The sequence below is a fragment of the Condylura cristata genome, unplaced genomic scaffold (assembly GCF_000260355.1).
Source record: "Condylura cristata isolate star-nosed mole 26May11 unplaced genomic scaffold, ConCri1.0 scaffold00002, whole genome shotgun sequence".
NCBI lineage: Eukaryota > Metazoa > Chordata > Mammalia > Eulipotyphla > Talpidae > Condylura > Condylura cristata.
In genome coordinates this window covers 21,154,593-21,181,543 of record NW_004567103.1, presented here as the reverse complement: position 1 = coordinate 21,181,543, position 26,951 = coordinate 21,154,593, and the positions used below count along the sequence as shown (strand labels likewise).

At 40.8% G+C, this 26,951-nt stretch overlaps 1 protein-coding gene across 1 annotated transcript; it reads right to left on the bottom strand.

Moving 5' to 3' along the window:
- Positions 1-8,331: 8,331 nt before the first annotated feature.
- Positions 8,332-26,672, bottom strand: MDH1B (malate dehydrogenase 1B, NAD (soluble)). The gene is made up of 9 exons (XM_012725282.1): positions 26,651-26,672; positions 22,504-22,616; positions 19,140-19,274; positions 18,806-18,948; positions 15,890-16,386; positions 12,759-12,900; positions 11,081-11,244; positions 8,688-8,827; positions 8,332-8,409 (listed from the first exon to the last, which is right to left on the bottom strand). Exons 1-9 carry the CDS (start codon positions 26,670-26,672, stop codon positions 8,332-8,334), a joined length of 1,434 nt encoding a protein of 477 aa, XP_012580736.1.
- Between the last annotated feature and the right edge of the window lie 279 nt (positions 26,673-26,951).

Genomic DNA, 26,951 nt, shown 5'->3' with positions numbered 1-26,951 from the left:
AAATTAGCCACGGTTTTGAAATTATCCATGTCATTATGGTGGTGTGGAAGTATTGTGGAAGCATCTGAAATTCCCCTGAATTTTGCACATTAAGAGCTCTTTAAAACCTCAGGTAAAGAGATCAGCAGTTTTTAATATGACTCCTGGGCTTTTAAAACTTTCTAAATTGGCATTTGTAAAGGTTCCTATTAGCTTCAAAATATATGAGCCTATTGGTTTGACTGCAACTCCTTTAATAAAAGACTATTTTTAGATAGAGCTTGCAATTCTGTGGTGGAAAAAATTATGATTTTTTTCAAAAGTCAAAATTTACTGTTTTCACAATTCAAAATTTACTCAGGCCATGTCTGGTGTCATGAAACAGAAAACTATTGAATCTAAGCTAAAGAAAAAATTGAGATTTACTATATAAAATAAACACAAGGAAAAACAACCACAGTCAGATCTTAGGAAGGCCGTGAAAAGTTTTTACCTCAGACATAAAAAACTTTTGTGCTCTTCTCTAGTTTGCTACCATTACCATCTCAGATACCACCTTACTTAGCCATTTTCTCAGTACACACCTTTTGAGAAAATGAGAGAAAATCTGATGGATTCTCCTGGAGTAAGATGTGTCTATTCTGGTCCAGTGATTGGAGGCCAAGTGTTAAAGACATCTGAGCACTTGGAGCCATCTTGAAAATGTATGGTAAGGATGCAATGAAGACGTCTCTGTTTTAAAGTAGTTTAAAAACCAGCAATTGAGGGGCCTTGTAGGTGGCCTACAGGTTAAGTCTCATCACTATCATGCTATGGCTACCACAGCTTGAGTTTGATTCCCAGCCAGAGAGCTGACCCACATGGCACAGCAGACCTTGCCTGTCTCACCTGCTGTTCCCCTCAGCAGTGTATTTCAGTACATCTGCCTGTTCTGTTCCTCACTCTGTTTCTGGTGAATCCTCTCAACCCTTACCCCTCTGGCCTATACTCTAGTTCTTCTAGTGCATAAATAAACAAATCTTTAAAAAAAAATAAAAACACAGCAATTGATAACTATTTATGAGAAATGCATTAATTAGTGAGTGAATATTGGTAACATGAAATGATTAAATGACATTTATGTATTTATGTCACTGCTATTTAATAGTCGAGCATAATATTAACTTAGATGGAAGTAAATATTTCAAGTTATTCTTTTCTAAATAGAGATATGCATGAGTCATTCTATATTTATGACACTACCAAGCCTTTTTATAGTTGGTATAATTCAATCCGTAATGTTCGACAGTTTTTCCTTCAGATTCTGTAAAAGAAAAATGAAAAGATATGATGATTTTATAAATACACTAGTAACTTAGTTTGTATTGGCCTTTCCTTTGCTCCTTTCTTCCTTCTGTTTTCTGGATCCCTGTACTCAACCTGATACAAAGCTGAGCACGTATGAGAGGAGTTCTCTAGGGGAAATAAAACCACAAGACTATCAATAGATATTTTCATATAGCAAAAAGTAAACTCTGGCTTCTTTCCAGATCTTAATCTTTTTCTATGTACAGTCTTTCTTCGCTCTTTGCTTCTCAGTCTGAATTTTATTTGCCGTTATATAGTCATTTCCATCTCTTCTCGTGGCCTTACTGCTCTTCTATGCACTGGCTCTAATTCTCCAGTTGTTAGGCCATCTCCAGCGCTATTATAGTTTGCATTTCTGAACGGAAGTTGTGGTGGATCATGTTCATTTTATTAGTCATTTTACAAATAAAATTGTAAAGGCTTAGGTAAATATCCAGAGTGGTCAACCATAGAAATCTATACCACTCTTGCTTTCATAAACTATTGGAATAAGTCAGTTATATTCTTTGAAAGTCTGGAGTCACCGATGCATATGTGACATCCCCTGACTGATTCATTCTGAGGAAAGGATTAGGTTATCACTGTTATAGCCTTAGTTATAAAGTAGGAAGCCAGGTCCTAGGACAGTAAGTGAGCAAGACTTAGTGACTCGGGAGATGAGTGCAGGGAGAATTTAAAACAACTGTGTTACAGGGATACCTGACCCTGTGCTGTCTCATTACATTTACAGATGAAGGAAAGACAAGTTAACATTTTGTCTACTACCTGTGACTTAGGGGTTCTTTACTGGGTTGTTTCTAAGAAATGGTTTGAGGAATCAAATCTGAAAAATTCACTACCGCAAGCAATTAAAAGAACAGAGTTTTTAGTATTTCAAGCACATTGATTTTTGCAGTTTTCACCTAGTTTGTTCCTTCCATTCCAAGTTTCTCTGAGTGCTTTGCTTTCTTTCCGAATTGCATGATGCTAGATCACTTTCAGACAGTGTGTCAACCTATGCCAGGGAGAGTTGATGGCCCTGTGGGCAGAATCAGCAAACAGATGTCTAACCTTGACCCCACAACACAAATCACTGGGTAACTTCTCAGTGCTTGCCTGCCTCCTCCATACAAGGAGTTTCAGGTAAAGAAGTGGTAAACATGGAGACACAATTTTTTAGAAATGTGACTTGTGGTGTATAGGCACATTCAGACAACACTAAAGCTTCTACATACATATTTCTAAGCATGCACACACACATACACACACCCACTCTCTCTCTCATGAGAAGAGGCAAAAGTTTCCAGATTTCTGTTACAGAGAATAAACTCTGCCTGCTCATTCTCCTCCTTTTACCTACCTTCTGAGGAGGGTCAGCCCTGCCTTGTCAACCACTGGGGGTTTGTAAAGAAGAATTTAGAAGGAAAGGAAAGGGTAGGGTGGAAAATTTGAAACACCAGGTGCTAAAGCCAAGGTGAAAGGATGTGAGGAGGCTTTGAGGAAGGAGTGGAAGCAGCGTCAAAGATTTGTTGGTGACTTTTAAATCGCTCCTTCAAAGTGTTTACCAACTACAGGTAAGTAAAAAGAGTTATTGGGCCCTCCCTGGTGGCGCAGTGGGTTAAAGCACAGCCCTGTGACGCTTGCTGCGGCCGCTTTTGCATGAGTTTGATCCCAGGCCAGGAGGTGACCCACAGGGCGCAACTGACCTCCTGTCTAGACTGCTGCTCAGCAGTGTGTTTCAATCAACCTGCCTGTTTTGCTCCCCACTCTGTCTCTGGTGAATTCCCTCTGCACCTCTGGCCTGTACAGTTCTGTATGCATAAATAAATAAATCTTTAAAAAATAAATAAGTAAGTAAATAAAAGACACTATTTCAGAGTTGGGCTGTAGACTATGTCCTTTTGCCCACAGCATCAATCCCTGAATTGTTTACAGTCAGGTAAACTCACCAGCTTGCACAACCACCTGGTTGATCTTTTCTTCAATTTGTAGTAGATCTGAGTGGAATCTTTTCATTAAATTCTGGAACCAAAATTAAGTAAAACATGCTGTGTTAAAAATAAATCTGTGAGGCCCTCCCTGGTGGCGCAGCGGGTTAAAGCACAGCACTAAGAGGCTTAAGCCACTTTCGCATGAGTTCGATCCCTGCCTGCCCCGGAGGTGACCACATGGCGAGGCAGACCTCTCCTGACCTGCCCGCTGCTCCCCTCAGCAGTGGACTTTGTTGATCTGCCTGTTCTGCTCCCCACTCTGTCTCTGGTGAAGCCTCTCACCACCCCTGCACCTCTGGCCTGTACCCCAGTTCTGTATGCATAAATAAATAAATCTTTTAAAAAAAATCTGTGAGATGCTTTAAGTTAGTGTTTTAAAAACATATTGACTAAAGCTAGCAGTAGAAAAAAGCATTTTACATTGTGGCCTGTGATGTCCTCTTGTGCATATATATAATGAAACAATAATTACCCTTTTCTGACTTATCTTACATAAAATTTTCTTGTCTTTCTTTTCAAAGTAAGTGGAATTTGTATCCCCCTTTTATAGATGAGAAAATATTTAGGTAAACGAACTCAACAAAATTACATATCCGTTTCTTAATTTTTCCCTTTGTATTCTATTCCAGTTCATGGGTGAAAATCATCTGACCTTATTTACCTTCCTTATCAAGTTTCTTCTAGTTCAAGGGAAAAAATGCCAGTAATTAAATGGATCTCATGCCCACCAATTTTCTTCCTGACTCATCCAACCCATACCAGTGAAAGCACTATGTTCTATTTGATACTGACACTCATTTAGCAAATAGGCCCTCAAATAACCTGAGAGCAACCCCATTTTCTCTACCTTACACCACTAAAGTTCTTTAGTTTGCATATGAGTATGACTTAGATGAGGCTGTAAGAACCTAAAATTTTCATTGACAACATAAATCACTCTGACGGAAGACGTGGGGGTGCATTCTCTGTGATGGGGCTCCCTCCTCCGTCCTGAAAGCGAGCGGTCCCTCCTGCTCCTTTTTGACTTTGCTCTGTCACAAGGGTCCTCGTGTCCAAGTAGCTCCCTGGAGTGCTGTTAACACCAGTGGGTCACCTGGAGTAGCAGTGCCGCCGTGCAGACATCCACAGATACCACCTCATCAAGTCTCTCACGTGTCCCTTGTGACAGGGACTGAGCTCACCATGCTCACCTGGACAGCAATTGAGGCAACCTTACTTGCCTTTATAGCATCAATGATAAACCATATCTGGTTTATGAGTTTGACCCCCTCCATCACACGCTTTCTCCGGCCATCTACCAATTCCACTGCTGAGCTCCCAACCACTCATTCAGCTGAGACAGATGGCTGTTGTTTTTTTCAGCCTTACCCATTGTTGGGGTGCCATGCTCCAGGCCAGCTCTCCTCTTGTCTTCTGACTGCAGTGTTCTACTGCCTGAGGCTCACACTTCTGGTCATGGCTTCATAGCCTCAAATGTCTTCTTTGTCCAAGTTTTACCATCTCGTTCCTACATACCTCTCCTTTTCTCTAACCACACGAGTAATTCCTACTCCTCCTTTTAGACTCCCAGAGCATGTCAGGAAACCTGTCTCCAGCAGCCTTGTGAGAGCCTGCACCTCTCTTATCTCATCACTTAACCTCTCAACAGGGACTAACCTGTTCTTCTATTTCCTACTCCAGATGGTGAGAGCTTCGAGGTAAGAATATTTGATTTATTTTTATGTCATTGGTTCTTTTTTTGTTAAATGTAGTAAAAATATAGTATGACTCTAACAAACTTTTGTGTGCAATGCAGTCTTAAGAACATGCTTGTGGGCCCTCCCTGGTGGTGCAGCACGTTAAAGTGCATCACTGCAAGCCAGCTGCAGCTGCTTCAGTGAGAGTTTGATCCCTGGCCCCAGAGGTGACCCACATGGCATGGCAGACCTGTCCTGACCTGCCCGCTGCTCCCCTCAGCAGTGGACTTCATTGATCTGCCTGTTCTGCTCCCCACTCTGTCTCTGGTGAATCCTCTCATTGCCCCTGTGCTCTGGCCTATACCCCAGTTCTGTATGAATAAATAAATCTTAAAAAATAAAAAAAACCATGCTTGTTTTAAGAGCAGATCTCTAGAACGTTTTGTCTTGTGGGCATGAACTAGCATAATTTCTGACTAAATAAACACCTATTTTATTACCTGTAGCCTCAAATAAATTTCCAGTTATGATTAAATTTCCTCCTTCCTACAAAACAAGGACTTTCCTCCCCTTGTGAATTTCTGGATTACTTGTTAAATACTTTCTTTTCCATGTGTCTTGCTCTGTTTTGTGTGGCACTTTATCACTCATGGCATATCTCAGCGGTCCATTCCCATATTCTCTCGGTGCCCACACACGTGGGTGGCCACAGCTTCCTTATTGTCCTGCCGCCTCACAGTGACCACATGAGGAAGGTGTGCCACAGATACCTGGCCATTTCCTCTGAAGACTTCAAAAGACGTTAAATAGGATTATACTTTTCAGTACAGGATGAGGGCGATGAAAGACTTTTTGCTCATTTTATGGCTAATAGATAGGGATAGGAAACTTTTTTTTTTTTTGAAAAGCGTTTAGTGTTAGGTCTTGGAGAAAAGGAACGTTACTTTCAATTGATAGACATACCATCTGAAGCTCTTTGATCTTCTTGGTTATCAATTGTGGTGAGTGTGGTGTTACTTTCTTCTTTTTCATCATTTTCTAAAAGTCAAATTAAGTATTAAGTTAGAAAAGGTTCCATAAATCTTGTATGTGATAGATGATATCGGTATTACAGTAAGCAGAGTTCTCTATTCCCTGACTGTTTTCAATGATCACGTCCTGGTCTCTTGTGTTTGGGGCAAGATCCAAAGGTGAAGATTAATCATATATAAATATACACACACAGACACCTTGACCTTTGTTAATGAAAACAGCTTAATATGCATAACATTAGGTCATTTTCCTTCATGAAGTCCTCTATAATGCAAATATTACAAGAAATTTAGGACTAACTCCTAGCCAGTGGAGTCCAATTTAGAATGACTGATTTATAGCCCATTTTCTTGAAGGGAACTTGTAGCTGTTCCCTGCCAAATGCCTAAAGCCATACAGAGGATCTCTAAATTCTGATATTTAAATGTAATAATGTGATATCCATAGGAAGGGGCCCAGTTTCCCTGTGCCACCCAAGGAAGGGTGGAGCCGAGCTGTAAGGAGAAACTAAAGAAAACTGGAAAAAAGAAGGAAGAGGAAGGAGGAAGGAAAAAGACCTGGAGGAGACATCTGGAACAAAGACACACGTGAAGAAGCTGCACTTGCTTTGCAGCCTTGAACTTATGCATGGGGGTTGGAGGACCTGGGAGGAGACACTTTAAAGAGACATGAAAGACCTACAGGGTGGCTGACAATGGCAGCTTTTATCTTGAGTTTATTTTGCTCTTTTCCTTCTAGATGTGCCTGGCCTCTTCTGCCTCTTTCCTGTAGTTTTCCAACAGAAGGTGCCTTACACTTGTGGCAGGCTTTTGGGCCTCAGCAGTGCTGCTTTGGCAAACGCTGTTTGGCTAGGCACTTGCTCACGAAGAGGGGATGATGTGTAACTTTGGGTGTCTAATTGGAAGCTATTTTAAGTATATTCTTTCCCTTCTTTTCTTTCTATTGCACACTAATTGTATTGAAGTTCTTTTCATTGAAGATCTTATGCATTAGGATATAAACTTGGTTAAAGCTCTCTGCATAAATGAATTTATTTCTGTGTTTCTATTTTTATATTTAAGATGAGGCTTCTTTATGGCAAAAGAAAGATGATAGCAGATCCCTGTAAATTTATGATTAGAACAAATGCCAATAAGAAAAATAATGTTGCTAAAATATATAGTATTTTGGGTTGAGTTGTATTCCCCCCCAAAATACAACAAAAGCATAAGCCTTGCACTTGAGAATATAACCTAATTTTGAATGATATGAGCAGATAGAATCCAGTTGTGATGGGGTTATAATGGGATATGGTAGGCCTTAAATACAATGAAACTGCATTTAAAACTGGTGTTTTAACAGGAGAGATCGGGAAACATGAATACACCCAGAGGGAAGATATAAGTGAAGACAGAGGCAGAGATTGGAGTGCTGCAGATACACTAAGCATTGCCCCTGGAATCGAAGAGGTAAAGGATTCTTCTCTAGAGCCTTTAAAGGGCACACAGCATGCTGACCTTTGATTTAAGCCTTCTAGTCTCCAGGACCATGAGAGCATTGACTTCTTTTGTTTTAAACTATTCAGTATGTATAATTTGTTATGAAAGTCCCAGGAAGCTGAAACATGCTATGCACAACATTTACAAGAACCTAGTGCTTTGCTACTTACAATTGCTGAGTGATGGGAGCAACCTAGCCACTGAATGACACAGGAGTGAATTAGGATATTGGAACCAATCTATGAGGGAGTACTATTCAGCTGGAAAAGAAGATCAACTCTTGCCATTTGCAACAACATGGATGGAATGGGAGGGAATTATGCTAAGTGAAATAAGCCAGAAGGAGAAAACCAGATGACTTCACTTATATGTGGAATATAGAAAAACAAAACAAAGCAAGTGACAAAATTAAACCAAAACAAACCCTAGACACATGACTGGATCTGAGACTTCTAGAGGGCAAGGTGGGGGTGTGAACAAAGTAGGGAAGTAAGCCAGTGATATCTGATGAAGGGCTATGTGTGCCTTGTAGAGGGGTGGTGTGGTGTACATCTGGGGAGGTAGGAACCTATTACATTTGATTTCAGCCCAAAGTCCAAGAGACTTTGGTGGTAGGAGTCTATTCCTCTGAATAATATACAGTGCTGTAAACCAATAATTGCAATAAAGGTAATTAACAAATGCATTACAAAGATGTGACTTTAGCATTCATGAGGTATTTCATTTCAGAGGAAACAATGAACTTGGCAGTTTATTTTGCCAGTAATTTAGTTTCAAAGTGATAAGATATGGATTAGAGTTATCTATATCAGTGATTCAGCTATAAAAAAATAGCTTAACACTCTTTTTTTAAAACATCACATCTGAGAGATTACCTGATTGATAGGCCTGAAAATCTGTCATCTCTCCAAGTGCAATGAGTTTCTCCTGTTGAAAATTTTACAATCAGAGAATTAAATGACCACAATCACTAACTTAATTACTTTTTTTAATAGAAACACACTTTGACTCTTGATTTTAAAATAGCCAAGAAATACTTTTAATATACCAACTGAATATTCTGCTGATTTCCTCGAATTTATATTGTCTCCTTCTCACTAATAGAAATAAGTTGCAGAGTGAACCCATGGAAAGCCAACGTGTGCCTTGGGCCTACGGGAATCTAGTTAAGATATTATAGAAGTACCTTGTTTATCTTATAGTACCTGAATCAGGTCACTTGTCATTCCAGTCATTTTTTGTTCATTTATTTTAATGTCTTCAAGATCTGTACGAACCACCCAGGTTCCATTCTCAAATTTCACAGGCATAGAAAAGACGATCCCTTCAGGAATACCAAACTGACCTACAGGGAGCAGACACAAAGCACAGCCAAACAAAAGCATTCAGAAACCAGGGCCCTCTCTGGTGGCACAGTGGATTAAAGCACAGCACTAAGAAGCTAAGGCCACTTCAGCATGAGTTCGATCCCCATCCCGGAGGTGACCCACATGGCACCGCAGACCTCTCCTGACCCACCCACTGCTCCTCTCAGCAGTGTACTTCATTGATCTGCCTATTCTGCTCCTCACTCTGTCTCTAGTGAATCCTCTCACTGACCCTGCACCTCTGGCCTGTACCCCAGTTCTGTATGCATGAATAAATAAATCTTTAAAAAAAAAAGCATTCAGAAAACAACCCCTTCCTGTTGTGACACTGTGGAGAAGGATAGACATGTGTCTGGCTTTGATGACAATGGAGGGAAGTTGTGGGCATTCCTTCTTGAATACTCTAGAAGCATTGATGGAGCATCTCCCCAAGGTCAGCAGTTCCTCTCAGACAGAAGAACCATTATTCCCTGTCAACCCCCCTTTCGGCCCCACTAGGTTCAGATCCTCTTGCTTTGCCTTGCAAACTAACAGTTTCACTTCCACACATCTGGATTCCGTTTGCTGTCCTTGACTTTTTCTTGTCCCTCCCTAGATAAGCCAAGAGTTGAAGGCGTCTGTTTAATCTAGCCTTCTACTCTTAGCTTAGTGTGGCTGTTCCACAGCTAGGGAATGAGGACAAGAAGGGAAAGGGGACAAGAGAGCTGGTGATTTTCTTGCTGCTCCTAGTCTAATATAGGTGTGCTCTGAATAAGAAGATTAGTAATAATTATTTCTAACTGGGCCATAGTCAGATAAATGACCCCTCCCCTTAAAGTACTTTGATCAAATAAGAAAAATATTCTTGCCACCCTAATGCCAAAAACGTTGTCAATCTGGCAAAACAATCGAGGATAGTCAAGAAACCAGGATGTGAAAGATTGTTCCTCAGAGGGAGTCCTAGGCCTTCTTTTGAGGCTCTGTTTGCTTTATCTGTAAAGAGCCAGACTGGTGGGCAGACAACCTGTGGAGGTTTACCTACATGGTAGTTTCAGGGAGGTAAAGATCACTTGTCCTTCACCCGCAGAACTGCATTATTTATTGATGAATTCCTATACAGATTAATTAAAGTCTCTACAAATAAAGATAAGGCTATTTCCTTGACATAGGTATTATATTGACTTGAATTCACATGATGGAGATGTTCATGCAGCTTAACTTCAGTTCAGTAAGTCTTTGTGTGTGAAGAGAAGCAAGACCACCCAGGCAGAGCTCTTCCTGTTCTAATGAGGGCACAGTGCCACTAACCACGTCACTAAAGGCAGGTGACAATATAGTTTCTGATGGGGGACTAAGCTCTGTAAACAGAGGGGAAACAGGTTAATTATGACTTGCAGGTTGAGGAGATTCCTTTAAGCTATACAATAATCACTGGAACAAACTGAAGGATGGTGTTTTATTAACATAAGGGATATTTAAGTGCATCAGATTGAGAAGGAAAATGGTAAATTCCTGTGGTGTATGCTGGCTTGAAGTGACAGCATGACATCCAGGTGGCGAAGTCTCACAGGCTAGAGCTCAGCAGAGGCTGGGCCTGAAATCTGTGAGCAAACGAACTTGCACAGGGAGACGCGAAGCACAAAGGGAAGGGATGCGTTAGCTAGAACTGACAGGGCCCAGGACATCAGCTATTCTCTCATCCCATTTTTTCAAAAATGGTCAATTTCCTCTGATTAAAACATTAAGGCTGTAAAAAAGTATGTTTGATGCTGGTGGATGGAGAATATCCACAGATAGGTGTTTCCCAAATTCCAGCTGCTGCCTTCTCCCCTAACATCTGGGCTCCTAACACACCTTTTCTTCGAGCCTCTGTCTTTGTTTCTGTGGCCAGGAGGACTTTCCTGCCCTTGTCTGCTAGTTACACACCACTTGATCTCCTGAACTCTAAGCTTCTTGGGATGTTACCTTCTTTATGAAGCCTGTCCTAATTCTATCCGTTGCCCACCTAAGACCTTGCTTTCTCAGCTGGGGTACAGTGGGGATAAGTCAATGAGACCACAACATTCAAAACATTGTTGAATTTCTGAGTGCAAGCTGGAGTGGGCGTGAGAGTGAACGGGTGATTGTGGAAGTGGGAAACCCAGACCACTGGTGCGTTAGGTAGTAGACAAGGGGGTGACGCAGAGGAGGCTGGAACACATGGCATAGACGGAGGTCTTTAGATGTTACCGGATGTGAACATTCAGACTTACCTTCGCTGAAGACTCCTAAGGACACAATCTCCCCAGGAGGTGAGCCGTGGTACCAGTATTTCAGGGTAGTGCTTATACTATGTGCAGCTAAGATGCCTCCAAACTGTCTTCCCGTGCTGGTCAGTTCTTTCAGATTTGCCACAAATTCCCTGTTTACCCATTCACTGTAAGGAGAAGAAGAAACCATTTGACAATGGAGGAAGATATGGAAATGAAATAGTCTGTTACCAGGGTCTATGGATTTCAGTACAAGAAATCATCTCCACAAAATAGAAATATGACTTCCTGTGCCCTTTCTTCCAGTTTCTTCAATTTCATAAAAGCCAATTGGAAAACAGTGAAATGCAGAAGAAATTTGTATTATCGTGTTTCAAACTAAAGAACACTATTAATATAAAATGGAACACAGAGAAGTCATCTGAGGCTGCAAGAACAGTGCCTTTCATTACAAAGAGTTTATTCAAGCTAGATGCTGTTTTGAAACTGGTGGTATCTTTCATTTGAAAGAAAATAGTAGCATGGAATGTTGACTTATTCAGGCAGGCTTAGGGAATAACAATGGTGTCACAGACTGAAGTCTAAAGTCAGGGAATAGTCCAGCGGGTGACACGCTGGCCCTGGTGAGACAGCTCCTGGGACCCTATGCCCACTCGACAGCTCGTGGAGAGCACCACCAGTTGGTTTGGTCTGGGAGCCTCTGTTCCTCACTCCTTCTCCATTCTGCCTCTTGGGGGCAGGACATCCAGCAGGGCCTGGGCCTGCTTGCCATCCTCATTCTTGATTGTCAGAAACCTTTCAGCTAATATCAACTTGGGTACACAGCTCTTCTTTCCTTTCAGTAAGATTCACTTGATGGTCTTCCCTGGTGGTTCAGTGGGTTGGAGTGCAGCACTGCAAAGCTGTGGGACCCTAGCCCCACCAACTTCAGTGCGAGTTTGAGCTCAGGCCCTGGAGGTGACCCACATGACACAGTAGATTTCTCCTGTCTTGCCCGCTGCTCCCTTCAGCAGTGTACTTTGTCGACCTGCCTATTGTGCTCCCCACTCTATCTCTGGTGAATCCTCTCACTGCCCCTGCACCTCTGGCCTGTACTCCAGTTCTGTATGCATAAATAAATATTTTTTTTTAAAAAAGATTCACTTTATATTTACTTGCTTTACAGATAACCTCAATGTAAGCCCCTTACAGTTAATCAGAAATATGGATATTCATAATTTCAACATCAAACAACTAGGATGGGGATTGACTGGTTGAAAATGCTGTAGTTTTGTTTCTTCAGTAGTGAGCATAAGCAAAGAGGAGTATGAACAAATCTCAAGTTATTTTTATACAAAGATTTCTAAAACGATTTAAAGATAACAACTATTATGTATTTATTCAGCATTGCTAGTATACGTTGCTTTAAAAATATGCCATACCAGGGCCTCCCTGGTGGCACAAGGGGTCGTCAGCCACTGGGGTGATCAGCCACTCTGGCCAGGGAGATGACCCACATGGCACAGCAGACCTCTCCTGTCTCACCCACTGCTCCCCTCAGTAGTGTATTTTCAATAGATCTAAGTAGATCCAACTGTTCTTCTCCCCACTCTGTCTCTGCTGACTCCTCTCACCTCCCTTCCACCCCTCCACCCCAGTTCTTAGATGCATAAATAAGTAAATAAACAAAAATGTACTGTACCTATCAAAAATCAAGCTTAAAATAGGGCGTGAATAGTGGGGAGGTCCCCAAATGGCACTTTCATATCTGTAAATCCTGGCTTTTCTCAGATCAACATAGTTATTTCCACTAATATTACCCCAAATTATCACATCTTTGATGCCTGTGAAGAAAAGAAATTAAAAATGAGCATAATGATGAAAATTAGTATAAAAAATTTCTTGCAACCTAAGTTTTTGTGTGTTTGTTTTAGGATAGATGCTCTTCTAGAAAATGAGCCTAAGTTTATGTTCCCCCTAAGTTATGCAAAATGTGCAAATGATGTGGCCCACCCCCAATGCCTTAATCATCAGGGTTCAGCAATCCCTAATTGCCGAATCCCAAAGTGCTTGATGAATGGCATGGATATAATTGATGCAAGTCAAGAAATACCTGAATGCCCCTGAAGCCACCTGCTACTTCAGATGCTGTTACTACATTGGTCCTAACTCCATTACTCTGCCTCGAAGAGAACTTTTTATTTACCTTGATTCTGACAGGGGTCCTTGAGTCTATACTGGAATCGAAATTTGAGCAAATCATTTAACTCCCTGGGTGGATTTCATTTTCTGCAGAATGAGGGTGTTGTAATAAAAAGACCCCAAGGAACATCTCAGTCAACAAAAGATTATTGAATTAGCTTCTGTGTGAGGCACTTGTAGGTGGCAGATTTAGAAGAAAATCAGCCCAAGTTCTTGAAAGATTCTGAGGCTAGAGGGGAATGGCTGAGTAAACAACTGCTGGGCAAATTAATACATGCTAGTGGAGCAAAGTAAAGGGTAATTGGTATTGAATGTGAGTCTCTCATTATGGATTTTCTAGAAATGTTGTATCCAAATTGAAAATAAATAATTGTATTGATTTATTAACTTATTTGTTGGTTTAAAAATTAATAGTGAGAGGGCCATACCACTTCCTATTGTGGAGATTAATTTTTTTCCGTATTCTTTCTAATGTAAGATTACTGTTGGCTATCCCACTGTATTGGATTAACTAGAAGTGTTTTCTTTTCTCAGAGAACAATTTGAGATAGGCAGTGACACTGGTGCTTGTTCAGTAGCTCAGAGGGTGATGCTTTTGGTCTTCTCCTCATGGCTCTAAGGTGGCTGCCATAGCACCATAGGCCACACTTTCACAGGGTTGTGTTCACAGGTAGGCAGAAGGGGAAAAAAACAGATAGCCTTCTTCTTTTTGTCTTTTCCCTTTTTAGGTATTAAAATACCTTTCCTAAGGGACTTCAAGTAGACAACATGTCTCAATTCCTTCTAGCTACAAGAAGGGTTGTGAAAATTAATGACTTCTTTACCTCTACAGTAGGAGACAGCCTAGGGTGAGAAGAGACTGGGCAGTTACCCAAATATATCTTGGGTAATCAGTTATCTTCCTCTGAGATTATTGTGTTCATAAAAATGGCTCATCAGTAGGATGAGTCCATCCTACATCTCCCAACTCCTATGAGAGCTAATGGTGCCACTTGGCCCCTATAAGCTGCATGTTGTAGGAGGGAGGGAGGGAAGACTCCCAGCGAAGTCAGGAAACCTGCCCCTAGAAGCAGGGTTGTATATGAACTATCCCCGGGGAATGTGCTGAGAATATCCTCTTGGCATCTGGAATTTTCCCTGAATGATTCTCGCTGCTGGTTTCTGTATTTCAGCTCATTTTATTTAGCCCTCTCCATTGCTCTGATTTCTCCTTCCTACCCCACTGACGAGGCTCCATGGGTTACTGTGCATCTGACATTTCTTTTTTCCTTTTTCCATTTCTTCTTCATTTTCCTTCTTTCTGCTTTTCACTAATTTATGGGCTTTGCCTACAGAGGGCTTAGAATTTATAGCATCAGCAACCTGTAGGAGAGCAACTTTCTGGCTGAAAGCCCTTGACATGATTCTGCCCTCCTTGTTTTAAGATTTGAAACACTGCCTCTTTTTGACACTTTCATCGGGTATCATAGACCTTTTGTGACAATCCGTGTCTGCACATAAATAGAAGGTTGACAACAGAGATGAAATAATTAGAAGACGTTTTCCTTCCCTATTGAATCACTGGTATCAGTTTGGCTGAGGCATGCACTCGTGTTGGGGTTAAGCCACTACTGGTTTGTACACAGCCATACGTGAGGCTGTGTTTCTTGGGCTGAATTGTAAGGAAATGGATAATACAGTTCTTCCTACAATGTGCGAGGGGATCAGCAAAGTCCTTTACTTCCTTATATTCTCAACAAATACGGTTGCACCTGCTGCCTGGAAAGGCACACGTAGCTTAGATTTGTCACACCTGACAAATATTTTATATACAGCACTCCCTTTTAAATAGGATGACCCATTTTTCTGATCCAGTGTTACCCTCATTTGATTCTTCTATCCATCAATTTGTTGATTAGTAGGAGCAGAAGACCATCAAAGATTACAGTCCTAATGGTAGGCTTAATGGCCTTGCAGATGTTTATCACTTAGCAGGTGCTCTTCTAAGCACTTTAGAAATATTTTGTGAAGGTGTAGTGGGTTGGAGTGTAGCACTCTGGGGCTTTCCAAAGCCACTGCAGCAAGAGTTCGACCCCCAGCCAGGGAGCTGACCCAGATGGCGTGGCAGACCTCTCCTGTCTCACAGCTGCTCCCCTCAGCAGTGTATTTTACTCTGACTGTTCTGCTCCCCATTCTGTCTCTAGGTGAATCCTAACTCCATGCCTCTAGCCTGTACCCCAGTTCTCATATGCACAAATAAATGGATCTTTAAAAAAAGCAATATTTTGTGAAAGCTTGAGTTCCCCTACATGGGAAATTGGGGGAAGCCACTTTAGCATGGATCTGGTTAACTTTTTAATAACAGTGATCAATTTACCTATTATGGAAAATTTATAGTGTTAGTTTTCAAATTAATACTTGAAATCAATATGAGACTGATTATGTCAAGTATTTATTAATTTTTGTTAATGATGGACACATTAGTTAGCCATGAAAACCTGTAAAAAATTTTCACGGTGGTTTAGTCACAAAGTGAGACGTTTGCTTGGTATTCCAATTATCTGGAATGTTCCGAGAGGGTAAATGTTCTTCCTAGTGCTTTGCAATCATGTTGTTTCAGAACAAAAACAGAAATGGTAATAGTTCACTTACATGTGGGTGCTGTTTTTAGTTTTCTGGCCAGCACAGCTTTGGCTTCACCTTCCACTCCCAGTGCCACAGCGACAATGTTGTGTGCCAAGGTGGGGGCATATCTTATAAGCAGAACTGCCTTAAGATTCACAAAGGACTTTCCTCCTACAATAACTCTGACAGACTCATGAGCATTCTTCTCAATCAGGTATCCATAGAGCCTGCACAGAGGAACCCTGCTTCGGATGTAGTCTTCTAAAGTATACATCTCCTTGTCAATGCTGTCTTCCAGAATGATGACCACATGAGCCTGGTGGAAGGCTTCCTCCACTTGGGTGCAGATGGTGACACTCTGGAGGAGGGGTGACACCAGGTTCCTCATCTCTGTCATAAGGATGTTGAGATCTTCTTCCGCCTGCTTATTGTCCAATAGAGTTATGCTAATTTCCGTATCCATCCCAAACACGTCACCGCTTGTTAAGATGGGAATTAGGTTGTAGCAGGCAGGGGTAGATGCACTAGTAAAAATGTAAACGTGAATTATGAATGGTTAAATCTTTTGCCTTTTTTGAGTGAGCTTTTATTCCAAACAGGCATATCTGCATGTGAATTTAGTGGAATGATTTAATATCTTAAATAGACATACATAGCTGTAAAGACATTTTTAAGGCTAGAAATCAGAAGCAGAACAAAGAAGAACATCACAAAAAATATAGGCCAATATCTCTATTGAACCAGATGCAAAAATTGTCAACAAAATAGTAACAAACCTATTTCAACAATATGTACAAAGAATGGCATGCCATGACCAAGTGGGATTTAATAAGAGGTTTATACAACATATGCAAGTCAACTAATAATATACCACATCAATGAAAGGAAGCTTAAAAATCATGATTATTTTGAATAGATGCAGAGAAAACATTTCACTAGATTCAGCACCCATTTATGATAAAACTTTCAATAAATGGGGGGTAAAAGGAATACACCACAGCATAATAAACCCATAGCTAATATATTCAGTGTAAGATATTATGTTGAGTAAGAACATACTCAACTTTAAGATCAGGAACAAGACAAAGTTGCTCACTCTTGACACTTCCATTTAATTTAGTGTTAGAGTTCTTAGCCAGTTCATTGCACAAGATTTAAAAGGAATCCAGGTTGGAAAAGGAGTGAAACTAATAATATTTGCAGATGGCACGCTGGTATACATAAAATACCTTAAAGATTCCACTAAAAACTATTAGGAACCATAAATAAGTAAATCAAATGACATGCCAAAAGATTGATACACAAAGATCTGTATCATTCTTATACTCAAAAAAACTAGAAGGAAAATAAAGAAAACAATCCCATTCACAAGTTTATCAAAAAGAATACATTTAACAAAGGAAGTGAAAGACCAGCATAATGAACACTACAAGACACTGTTAAGAGAAATAGAAGAAGACACAAAGAGAGGGGGAGAATGAATGTTTTTAAATGCTGTTTTAGCTAAAACAACATACATATCCTATGCAATCAACCTCTAACAAATCCCAAGGCATTTGACTCAAGAGCACAGAGGAAAAAAAGCAGAACAAGAAATCCTCATTTCTAACCCCATTAGCCTGACCTGAAAGCAATCCTCAAACAAGAGATGTTAATTGTTTATGATTTTTCAAGTTGAATATGAAGAAAGCCAAATTTAAAAAAATAGTGTCATATTACTCTAGTTACATATTTATATTTTCTCTTAAAATATTTTAAAAATTCTACTTAACCATAGCCTTTTCTTACTTCATACGCTTATCTGTAAAGAAATGACATTTAAAAAAGCTTTTTCAAAGCTTTACAAAGAATCTCAGGATCAGCACAAGCTGGTACTCTGTCCTTATAGGTGTGGTTACAGAGTCCAGAACTGTGGTCATCAGCTGACAGCTTTAATGACCCTTGAGGGGAGTTCAGAAAAGCAAACGGGCATTTTTAATTTTCATAGGTTTGGGTAGTGGTAACTAGGAGTTTCAACAGTATCTATGAGTTTAATCCTTTACAAAAAAAAAAAAAAAAACTCAAGCAGGTGTCATATTTACTAAATCTGGGTGTTAGATTCAAATATGTTTGTTACATCATTCTCAGTTTTTCCTCTGTATTTAGAATATTTCATAATAATAAATAAATTTTCAAAGGTGTGTGTATATCAGGACGCACACAAGTCAAGTGAGAACAGTGTGAAGGACAGATTGTGCAGGGTAGGGAAAGACAAGGAGGAAGAAGAAATAGAGCAGGGCAAGAAGCAGGTGGTGGCGAGAGTGAGAGAGAGTAAGACAGGAGAAAAAGTGATGTGGAAGCCCGCAGGTGCCGGGAGCGAGAGCAATGAGGGGCAAAGCGAGGAGAAAAAGTGTACAGAGCAAGGGAATGGGGTTGTGCGCAGAGAGTAGGGTTGTGCGCTTCAGGAAGAGCAGGGACAGTTCTAGCAAGTGGTTAAGAATCTGTAAGGTTGGGGAGTAGGTGGGAGGGAAGGACAGAGCAAGAATAAAAGTAGCCAATGACACAAGAGACAGATGGAACCAGAGCTGGAAACAGTTATGCAAAGCAAATATCTTTGTTATAAAATTACTCTTAGATTTCATATGTGTATAATTTTAACATGTGCATATATGTACATGTATATATATATATATGCATATATACACACACATTGTATTAAATCAATATATGACTTAAAACCCATATATGGAGCTATATTGGGATCTATCTAATAATCTATCTTCTATCTATCTATCTATTATCTTTTTATCTACTATCTATCTCTCCACACACACACAAAGTTATCACTGTCTAACCATAAACACATATACACAAACATACATGCATATTTTTCCATCATGAAATCATATCTCATTGTACTTTCTACATACAAGAGACTTTATGTCCCAGGTTGAACTGTCCCACCTGGTGATCCAGACCCGCAAGGGGCTGACAAGACATTTCAGGGCTTCTTTCTCCAGCTCTAGTTCTTTATACGTTACAAGGTTCTCTTTAGCAATTTTTTTCATCAGCTCAGTCGTCATGCCAGAGGTGACACTATAGTAGAGCTAAGTTATTGGAAAGAAAAAAGACAATACAAGGGATGAAATAATTAACTGACAATGGCTATAATGAAAGTTCTTATTTAAGAATAGCGTGAAAAGCAAGCTAAGAGAATACCTTAGAAAGTAAGGCATTTGAAAAATAAACTAATGTGAGAAAATGATAATATTTTGAACAGATCAGTTCATATACATACCTGGGCATGCTCCAGGAATTCATTGTATCCTCCCAAAAGCAAACCCTTTCCACCACGATCCAACAGCTCTCTCCAGATGATGGGGGAATTTTTGTGATTCCACTTGTTCTTTTCACACAGATCTTTCAGCCAATCCTAGTCAATGATAATTCCAAAGGAAGTCATACATGAAATCTCCCTCAGGATTCAGTTCAAATGTCAAGAAAACAAACACAAAAATACTAGCGTGTTTTTAATTCCATTGTGTATATACAATTTAAAAAATTAGGTATTTTAAGCTGTAAAATGAAATATAGAAAATAGAAATATATTAAATAGTAAATTAAACAAATAAGAAAGAATATTCTTCAAATTCCTTGATCAAATAAAAGTACTGAAATTTTCTCCCTAGCTGAGGATACTTGGCCCCAAATCTTCCATCTCAACTGATACCCAAACTATTCAACTTAATTCAACTTCCTTGTGTATGAGATATTTCCGTGCTTGGCTTTTATACATTTGATACTGCTCTCCAAATGTGCGTGTATACAGTAACTTATTTCTGACTGAATCAATGTGCTAGGAGTTATTGGGAGATTTCTGATCATGTTAATTAGAAAAAGTTCAAATGATGATTACCTGGCTTGTGGAAATGGGGCTTTCCAATGACACAAGACACAGAGAAACATTCTTCTTCGGGGTGCTGTACATAATAACATTCTTGTCTTTGAGGGCATATGTAATGAGGCTGCCTTACAAATAAAATCATGGTAAGGAATTTCCCTGACTGCACTGGAAGGTCCCTAAGCCTTGATGCTCTATCGAGATGTCACTCTCCAAGCAGGCGCCTGTACCTTCAGTGGGCTCTCTCCTCCGTAAGGCTGTTAAGTGGTGCAGCAGATGATAAGGCCAGTGGCATTCATGGTTGCCCAGTGCTTCTGTCCAAAGTGGCCCCCTTGAAGTGATGTTAAACACCACAAGGCAGTGGGGGTTGCTGTGAGGTGTCACCACATACCTGTGGTCACAGGTGATGATGTTGGCCTGTGGAGAAAAGGGACTCTACCCCCAAGGACCTTCAGCACAAATTATGTGGGTGTGCTATGTCCTGGCGGGAGCAGGGAAAATAATTTAGGGTTAGACTCTGAGGGTCCAGAAAGTTGGGTAAAAGAGAATTATTGATATGAATCACTTCTGCAGCTCCAGAGAGCAACCTTTGGAAGGACCTCAGAATACAGTGACATCATGTTGTTAGGACGATGTTCAAAAGCCTGGAGAAAGTGATGGAACACGTTAAATGAAAGAACAATGTGGGAACTTCCATGGAAGAAGGCACCAAAAGCTGGTAAAATGGCAGCTGGAGCAGATGTGTTGCTGTGGAGGGCTGGAAACCTGAGTCCAGAAAATACTGTGTTCAGCAAAGTGATGAGGATTGCACTGATGTGTGTGTGCGTGCATAAATAAATATTTATATTATATATAATTTATAATTAGATATCATAGAATATATATAATTGCATAATATAAATATACCAGTTTATATCCTGGGTAAAGAATCGCCTTTCCTGTTTTCATAGAGTGCTCAAGTACCCTGTTCAAGAATATCTACAGGACTGTTTAACATCACTTCAAGGGGGCCACTTTGGGCAGAAGCACTGGGCACATAACCATGGATGCCACTGGCCTCATGACCTATTGCACCACTTAACAGCCCTATGGAGGAGAGAGCCCACTGAAGGCCCAGGCACCTGCTCAGAGAGTGACGTCTTGATAGAACATCAATGCAAAATACACCATAAACCAATATAATGTTTCACCTCAAAACATAAATCCAGAAAGCAAGGGGTGGAATTAAGAGTGATTCAGTTTATCATCACTCTTGTAACCTACATGGGGAAATGTGTGCTCCTGAAAATTCCCTCACTCTAGACTGTGGGTCTGAAGGTTCTAAATGTGTGTGTGTGTGTGTGTGTGTGTGTGTGTGTTTGTATGAGCTTACACCTGCATGGGAGGGGGTGTGGGTAGAAGGGCAGGGGTGGCTGGGTGGAGGGGGGTTCTAGAAGGAAGAAATATCAAACCTTAAACTGTGACTGCCACTTAGTCATGTTGTTCTCCTGTGCCAAGAAACGAGGAGGCAAGGAGTCACTGGGGTTACTACACTGAGTGAACGAATTGGCCCCGAGGATCATAAGGTCAACTACTTCCCAATGTGAGCAGGAGACACCACTTGGCATCTAGGTGACCCATCAGGGCACTTTGGGGACTGCTTAATTTTGTTAGTAAATGGACAAAAGTAGCATCCTGAAAAAGGTGTAGAGATTAGCTCTGAGACCTACAAGGATGCAGGTGCAGTCACCCCATCAAGTAAGTCAGCTCAGTAGAAGGGGAGGGGACTGTATATTGGAAGGTAGAGAAGAAAGGTGATGAGTGCCAGTTCAGGTTCTGAAATGATGTGCATCTGATTAACTTTTTGTAAATCAAGCAGGGAAGGATGCCAACTGAAATCCTGGAGGAGTTGTTCCAAGATGAATGAATTTATTATAGGGAGCATGTGCATCCAAAAAACACAATTGGTGAACCCAGCAGATCCTGTCACATGTATTGGGTTGTTGGAAATGTAATGACATAATTTTTCTATGCAAAACCGCGTTATGACTTTTCTGACAAATAGTTCCAGTTCCCCTTGGTGACTAAGGCACTCACATGACTCTGGGTGTACTGGCTCCTCAGGGCCCGGGCTGAGTGTCTCTGCAGGAACTTACCTCAAAGGAGTTTCCGTTGCCCAAGGCTAAATCTCTTCCCCAGGAGCAGCCTGCATCTTCTACTGTTAACTGTGGGGATCTCTGTGTTTGGGGTATCTCTGAAAGGCCATGTCAGCTTGAGTTCCCTGGAGGATGGGCTGAGGGGTCTGGCACAACTGTTCTCCCATTCAGCTTGGTGGCTCTGTGGCTCAGTCCTGCTGCTCTTATTCCTTTCCAGGATGTTGTTCCCAAGAGCATTTCATAGTAAAGAAAACCCCTTCACCCACATCTCCATTTCAGTCTGTTTCTGTGCAGAGTCCCAAGGAAGGGAACTCCAATGAAACCAGTGCCTCATGTCTTTAGAAATCAATCCTGAAGGAGAACGAAAAGCTAAAGTGCATTGTAAGTTCAGGTGGGAGAAGGGGAATCAAATTTCCACTTGCTCAGGTTCTCATTTGTTCTGCTAGGTTTTAGGAAGAAATAATATTTCCAGACTGATAGTAGAGATATATTTTATTAGTATTAACATATCTGCAGCATGTGAACATTGGTTATTACAAGCCTATCTGATACATTAGCTACTATTTAATAACGTTACACCATATTTTTGTACATGTGTGAATTTAAAATGTGTAAAGTCTTCTTACCTCCCAAACATGAGGATGTTGTATAATTTTATGTACCCGAAAATCAGGAAGATTCATGTGTAAATAGTCTGCCAGAAGTTCTGCTTTAGCATAATATGGGCAGTCTGCGCTACCTAAAAGAGTTCAAATTAGTAATTTTTTAAAGAATTTGTCGCATGCTTGTAGAATTAATCATACAGTTATGCTACATACTTTGTTACATAAATTTACAGTATTAGTTGACACCACATGCACTTCTGATTTTTATTACACTGATAGAAATAAAATAAATTTTCTAGGGGCTCAATCTCTGGTAATAAAATAGAGAAAGACAAGAAAAAGACTATTGAGTATTTACTGTCCTCCAATACCATGCTAGACCTCACTTCCTCTGCAAGGCTGTCCTGTTACTGATTTAGCATGAACTCCTAGCAAGGCACTGTTATTAGTGGCCACTAAAGACAGTGTGAAGTGAGGAGTGGTGGTAGAATCACACGTGGACTTGAAATGTGTGGCGGGCGTATGGGGGGAAGAAGTTGAGGGTGAGAAAGCATCTGGGACAACTTGTGCTTTCTGGCTTGGGCAGATGATCCTGACTTTTTTTTTATTTTACTTTACCCATTTTTTACATCATTCTTCATCTTGTGCATTTTTTCATCTCAGTTGCAATCCCTAAGGGCTCCCACCACTAATTCACCCATGTGCTGTCATCACAGTCCTGCGCACTCTTCCCACCCCAGTTCTGATCCCATTCCCCTCTCCACACCATAACATGTCTCTGGTTTAAAGTTGTTCATTATTTTCATTTTTACTTTATTACATTTGCTTGTCTCTCTCTTTGCCCTCGCCCTGGTTCCTTACTCTCCTGCTATGAGTGAAACCATCCAGCATTTTTATTTTTCTTTCTGGCTTATTGCACCGAGGATGATCCCTTCCTGCTCCATCTGATGCTAACTTTATTAGAGCGAAATCATGGGTGAGAAGTTTAATTACAGACATGCGCTGCTGGAGGTATCTAGAAAACCTAAGTCTGAAGTGCAGGCTCCAGGTAAAGGCTCAAGATGCAGATTTTGCAGCCATCAACACACAGGACGTTAAAGCCACCGAAGTGGATGGGACTAGATTTCTGGTAGAGTGGAGAAGCAAGGCCCAAGTGCAAAGACCCTGCGGGCTTCCCAAGGTACTCCCATCACCAATTCTTCAGCAACATGGTGACCTCTAGGTCATCAGCCACTTCAACCTGCACCTATTTGTCTCCCAGGATAATTTGAACCCATGGATCATGAATTCACACCATGTCTTAAATTATCTCTAAAATTATCATACCCCACAATACTGCTGGGAAATCAGTTTGGTAAAGAAACTCCCACTAGAAGAACCTAATTATCTGACTTCTCTATTTCTGAGTCCTATCTGCTAGACATCATGGGAAAACATGGTAGAACCAAGCAGAAAGGCACCATTACAATTTTACTGGTGCATCAACTCTGCCATAGACCCGTTTCTCTTATTAGCACTCACAGCTCTTCGACACAATTATGGTTCTAAACCGTGTCCACTTCCTTCAAACTTCTTCCTTCTCTCCAACATCCCCTCACTATCAAAAGACAATAGGCAAGTTTTCTTTTTACACACAAACAAAAAATAGATACAGAAAGCACTAGCTGGGAATCCCCTAATCTCTTGCCACCACACCTGCTTTTGTATTATCCTTTCCTTCTTTTTCTTATTCAACAGAAGTGAGATCCTATTTCAGGCTAGGTTTCATCTCACAATTTATGCTCTGCCTGTCACCCATCTGACTCTAGAATTGCCACCAATGCTGCTCCATTGATGATCCCTCTTCCAGCATCTTTTCTCTATTTCTAGAGGCTCTTTCCATCGTATTGAAATACACTCGTTATTTCAGTTTCTTTTGTCTTTAAAACCCAAAGACCATACCCCCTTCTAATTGTGAACTTCCACTTGCCTTTTGCTACTAAAAAGCATTTCCTACATTGGCCCTTCCTTCTTTACTTTCATTTATTTTTCATTCTGCAATCTGGCTTTTCCAAAATTCTCTCGAAGATCTAGACTTTCATCCCACAAAATCCAATCAAAACTTTTGATCCTTATTTTCTTGGCCCCCCCTTTTGCCTTTTTGAAATACCATTATGGTGGGGGCATTCTTCAGATTTTCTTCCTATTTTGCTGGCCATTTCTCACTATACGTTGTAGGTTCCTAATCCTTAACAGTCCACTTAAATGCTAGCATTCTGCAAGGTAACTCATTTTTATACCCTGCATATTCTTCCTAGTGAATCTCCTCTACTCTGTTGGTACAAATAGCAATCTGCATTTCCAGTTCAGACTGAATTCCTTATCTTAAGACCTACAACTTCCTATATTTTTTCGTCTCCTGAATGTCTCACAGGCACTCAGCATGTCGATGACAGATTTCACCACGCTTCACTAAGTCTGTTTCTTCTCTTATGTTCTCTCCTATGTCCCTCTACCCTGTTATCGAAAGGTTTCCAAGTATTAACAGTTTCCAGAGTATAAGTCTACTTTTATTCAGTGGTTCCCCATCTACCCTGCTATCCAAACCAATGGGAGTAATTTACTCTTCTCACTAACTTGCCTTTCCCCACCTATTCAGACATCTAGTTTTGTAGATTCTGCCTCTCCAATTCACTTACTTCTTTCCATTTCCACTGCTTACTATGCTAGGTCATGGCACTATTACTTCCTTCCTGGATCATAGTACCAGTTTCCTAACCAGTCTCTTCATATCCAATCTCTTCACATCCAGTCTTTCTCTCTTCACATTGCACTGATCACACTCAGATAAAATACAAATTTGATTATTTTCTCTCCTTCCAAGAACCTTTGATGTATTTTGGATAAAGTCTAAAATACTGAATATGTATCACAAGAATCTACATTTAGCTCTGGTTTCAGTCTATGACACTCTTCCTTATCCTCTTTGCTCCAACCCCACTAAATCTATTCAATGGTCTGGTTATTGTGTATGCTCAAGCATTATGATCACACTAGTTCTCCTTATTCTAACCTCCATACTAACTATGCCTATGTCATTGTCCTCCTTCCTGCTAGGTAACTTTTCATCATCTTTCAGATCTCTGCTTAGAAATCACTCCTTCCGAGAAACCCTCAATTTATAAATAAGATCCCTTGCCCCTTCCACTGCTCCTACAGAATCCTGCCCTACCACAGCTACAAACATAATGTTCATTGTAAGTTTCTTTACCACTGTCTTACTGGAATACAGACAATCAGTGCTCAGGATGAAAACAGAAAGGAAAATGGAGTCCCAGTCAGATGTGAGCTGTCAATTCCATTAATGTATCAAAGTGGTTAAGAGACAAGAGGAATAAGATTAAGGACCGAATAGCTTCTGTAGCGGTCACTGGGAACTCAGGTGTGTCGTTTCTTTAAGGAGGCAGAAATAAAAGCTAGATTGAGTGGAAAGAGAAGCCGGAGAGGGAAAAGCAGCCTATGCTTACAAAGAATTGCTGAGACAGGAAGAAGGACAGTAAACTGTAGTAGTAAAAGCCTCTTTAATGGTTTTCTAGATGCCAGTCACATCTTCAGTTGTTGACAAGGTAGACTTTCTAATATGCAATCCCATTAAGGATACTCTCCACCTTGATCATTTTTCAGTGACTCCTTATTACTTTCAAGATACAGTTCAAAGATTGCTGGTTGGTGTACTTGAGCGGTAAGGATCTGGAGTCTGCTCCTGTTCAGCCCCAGGCCCAGCCACTTCCTCCACACCAGACTTTCCCCTTAGGCCAGGAGATTTCTAGTCTCTTTGTCTATATGTCCAAACTTCACAATTAGTTTCTGTAATATCTCCCAAAGTTTCATGCTTGATTGTCTTATTGCCAAAATCTCACTGTAACAGAATTACTTCTTTACATGCTCCTTCAAGGCAGGGCGTGTATTTCCTCCCACTGTATCCCCACTGTCCCGCTGCAGTGCTTTGCACTGGATCCCTCCCTGGTAACATCTTTGAATGCGCGCACAAGAAAGCGTGGGGTGGTTCCTATAGAAGTTGGAGTTGCTACAACAGATTCAATTAAGAAGATCACTGTGGAGGAAATATAGGAGGCGAGCAACTGTCGGTGTTTTGAGCGATCTGAGTGTGGATGCCGGGATCACTCACCCGCGAGCACGAACTTGGCCATGGGGAAACAGCAACCTGGGCAAGAACCGCGGCTTCACGGTCTCCTGGCAACCACGCCGAAGTCGCCGCGCAGGCGTACGCTGAAGTTGAACTTGGGGTGGGGATGGGGGCAGTCTACAGGGTCTGTTGTCTAGTGGGAGAGGTGGGTTAAGAGTTGGGGTACACCATATAGAACATGCCCTGTAAAAGCCCTGTACTCTTTTACGTTTATTTCCCTGCGGGTAAGAAAGCAAGTCATTTTCCTTGACAGGCAGGCTCTTCAAGAATAAATGCTGCCGCG

Coding starts and splice junctions, on each gene's coding strand:
- MDH1B (XM_012725282.1), bottom strand. CDS start 26,672: ATGGCCAAGTTCGTGCTCGCGG. Junction 22,617..26,650: donor GGCCAAGTTCGTGCTCGCGG/GTGAGTGATCCC, acceptor GAACTCTTTTAG/GTAGCGCAGACTGCCCATAT. Junction 11,245..12,758: donor TTAAGCTTGATTTTTGATAG/GTACAGTACATT, acceptor TTCTCCTTACAG/TGAATGGGTAAACAGGGAAT.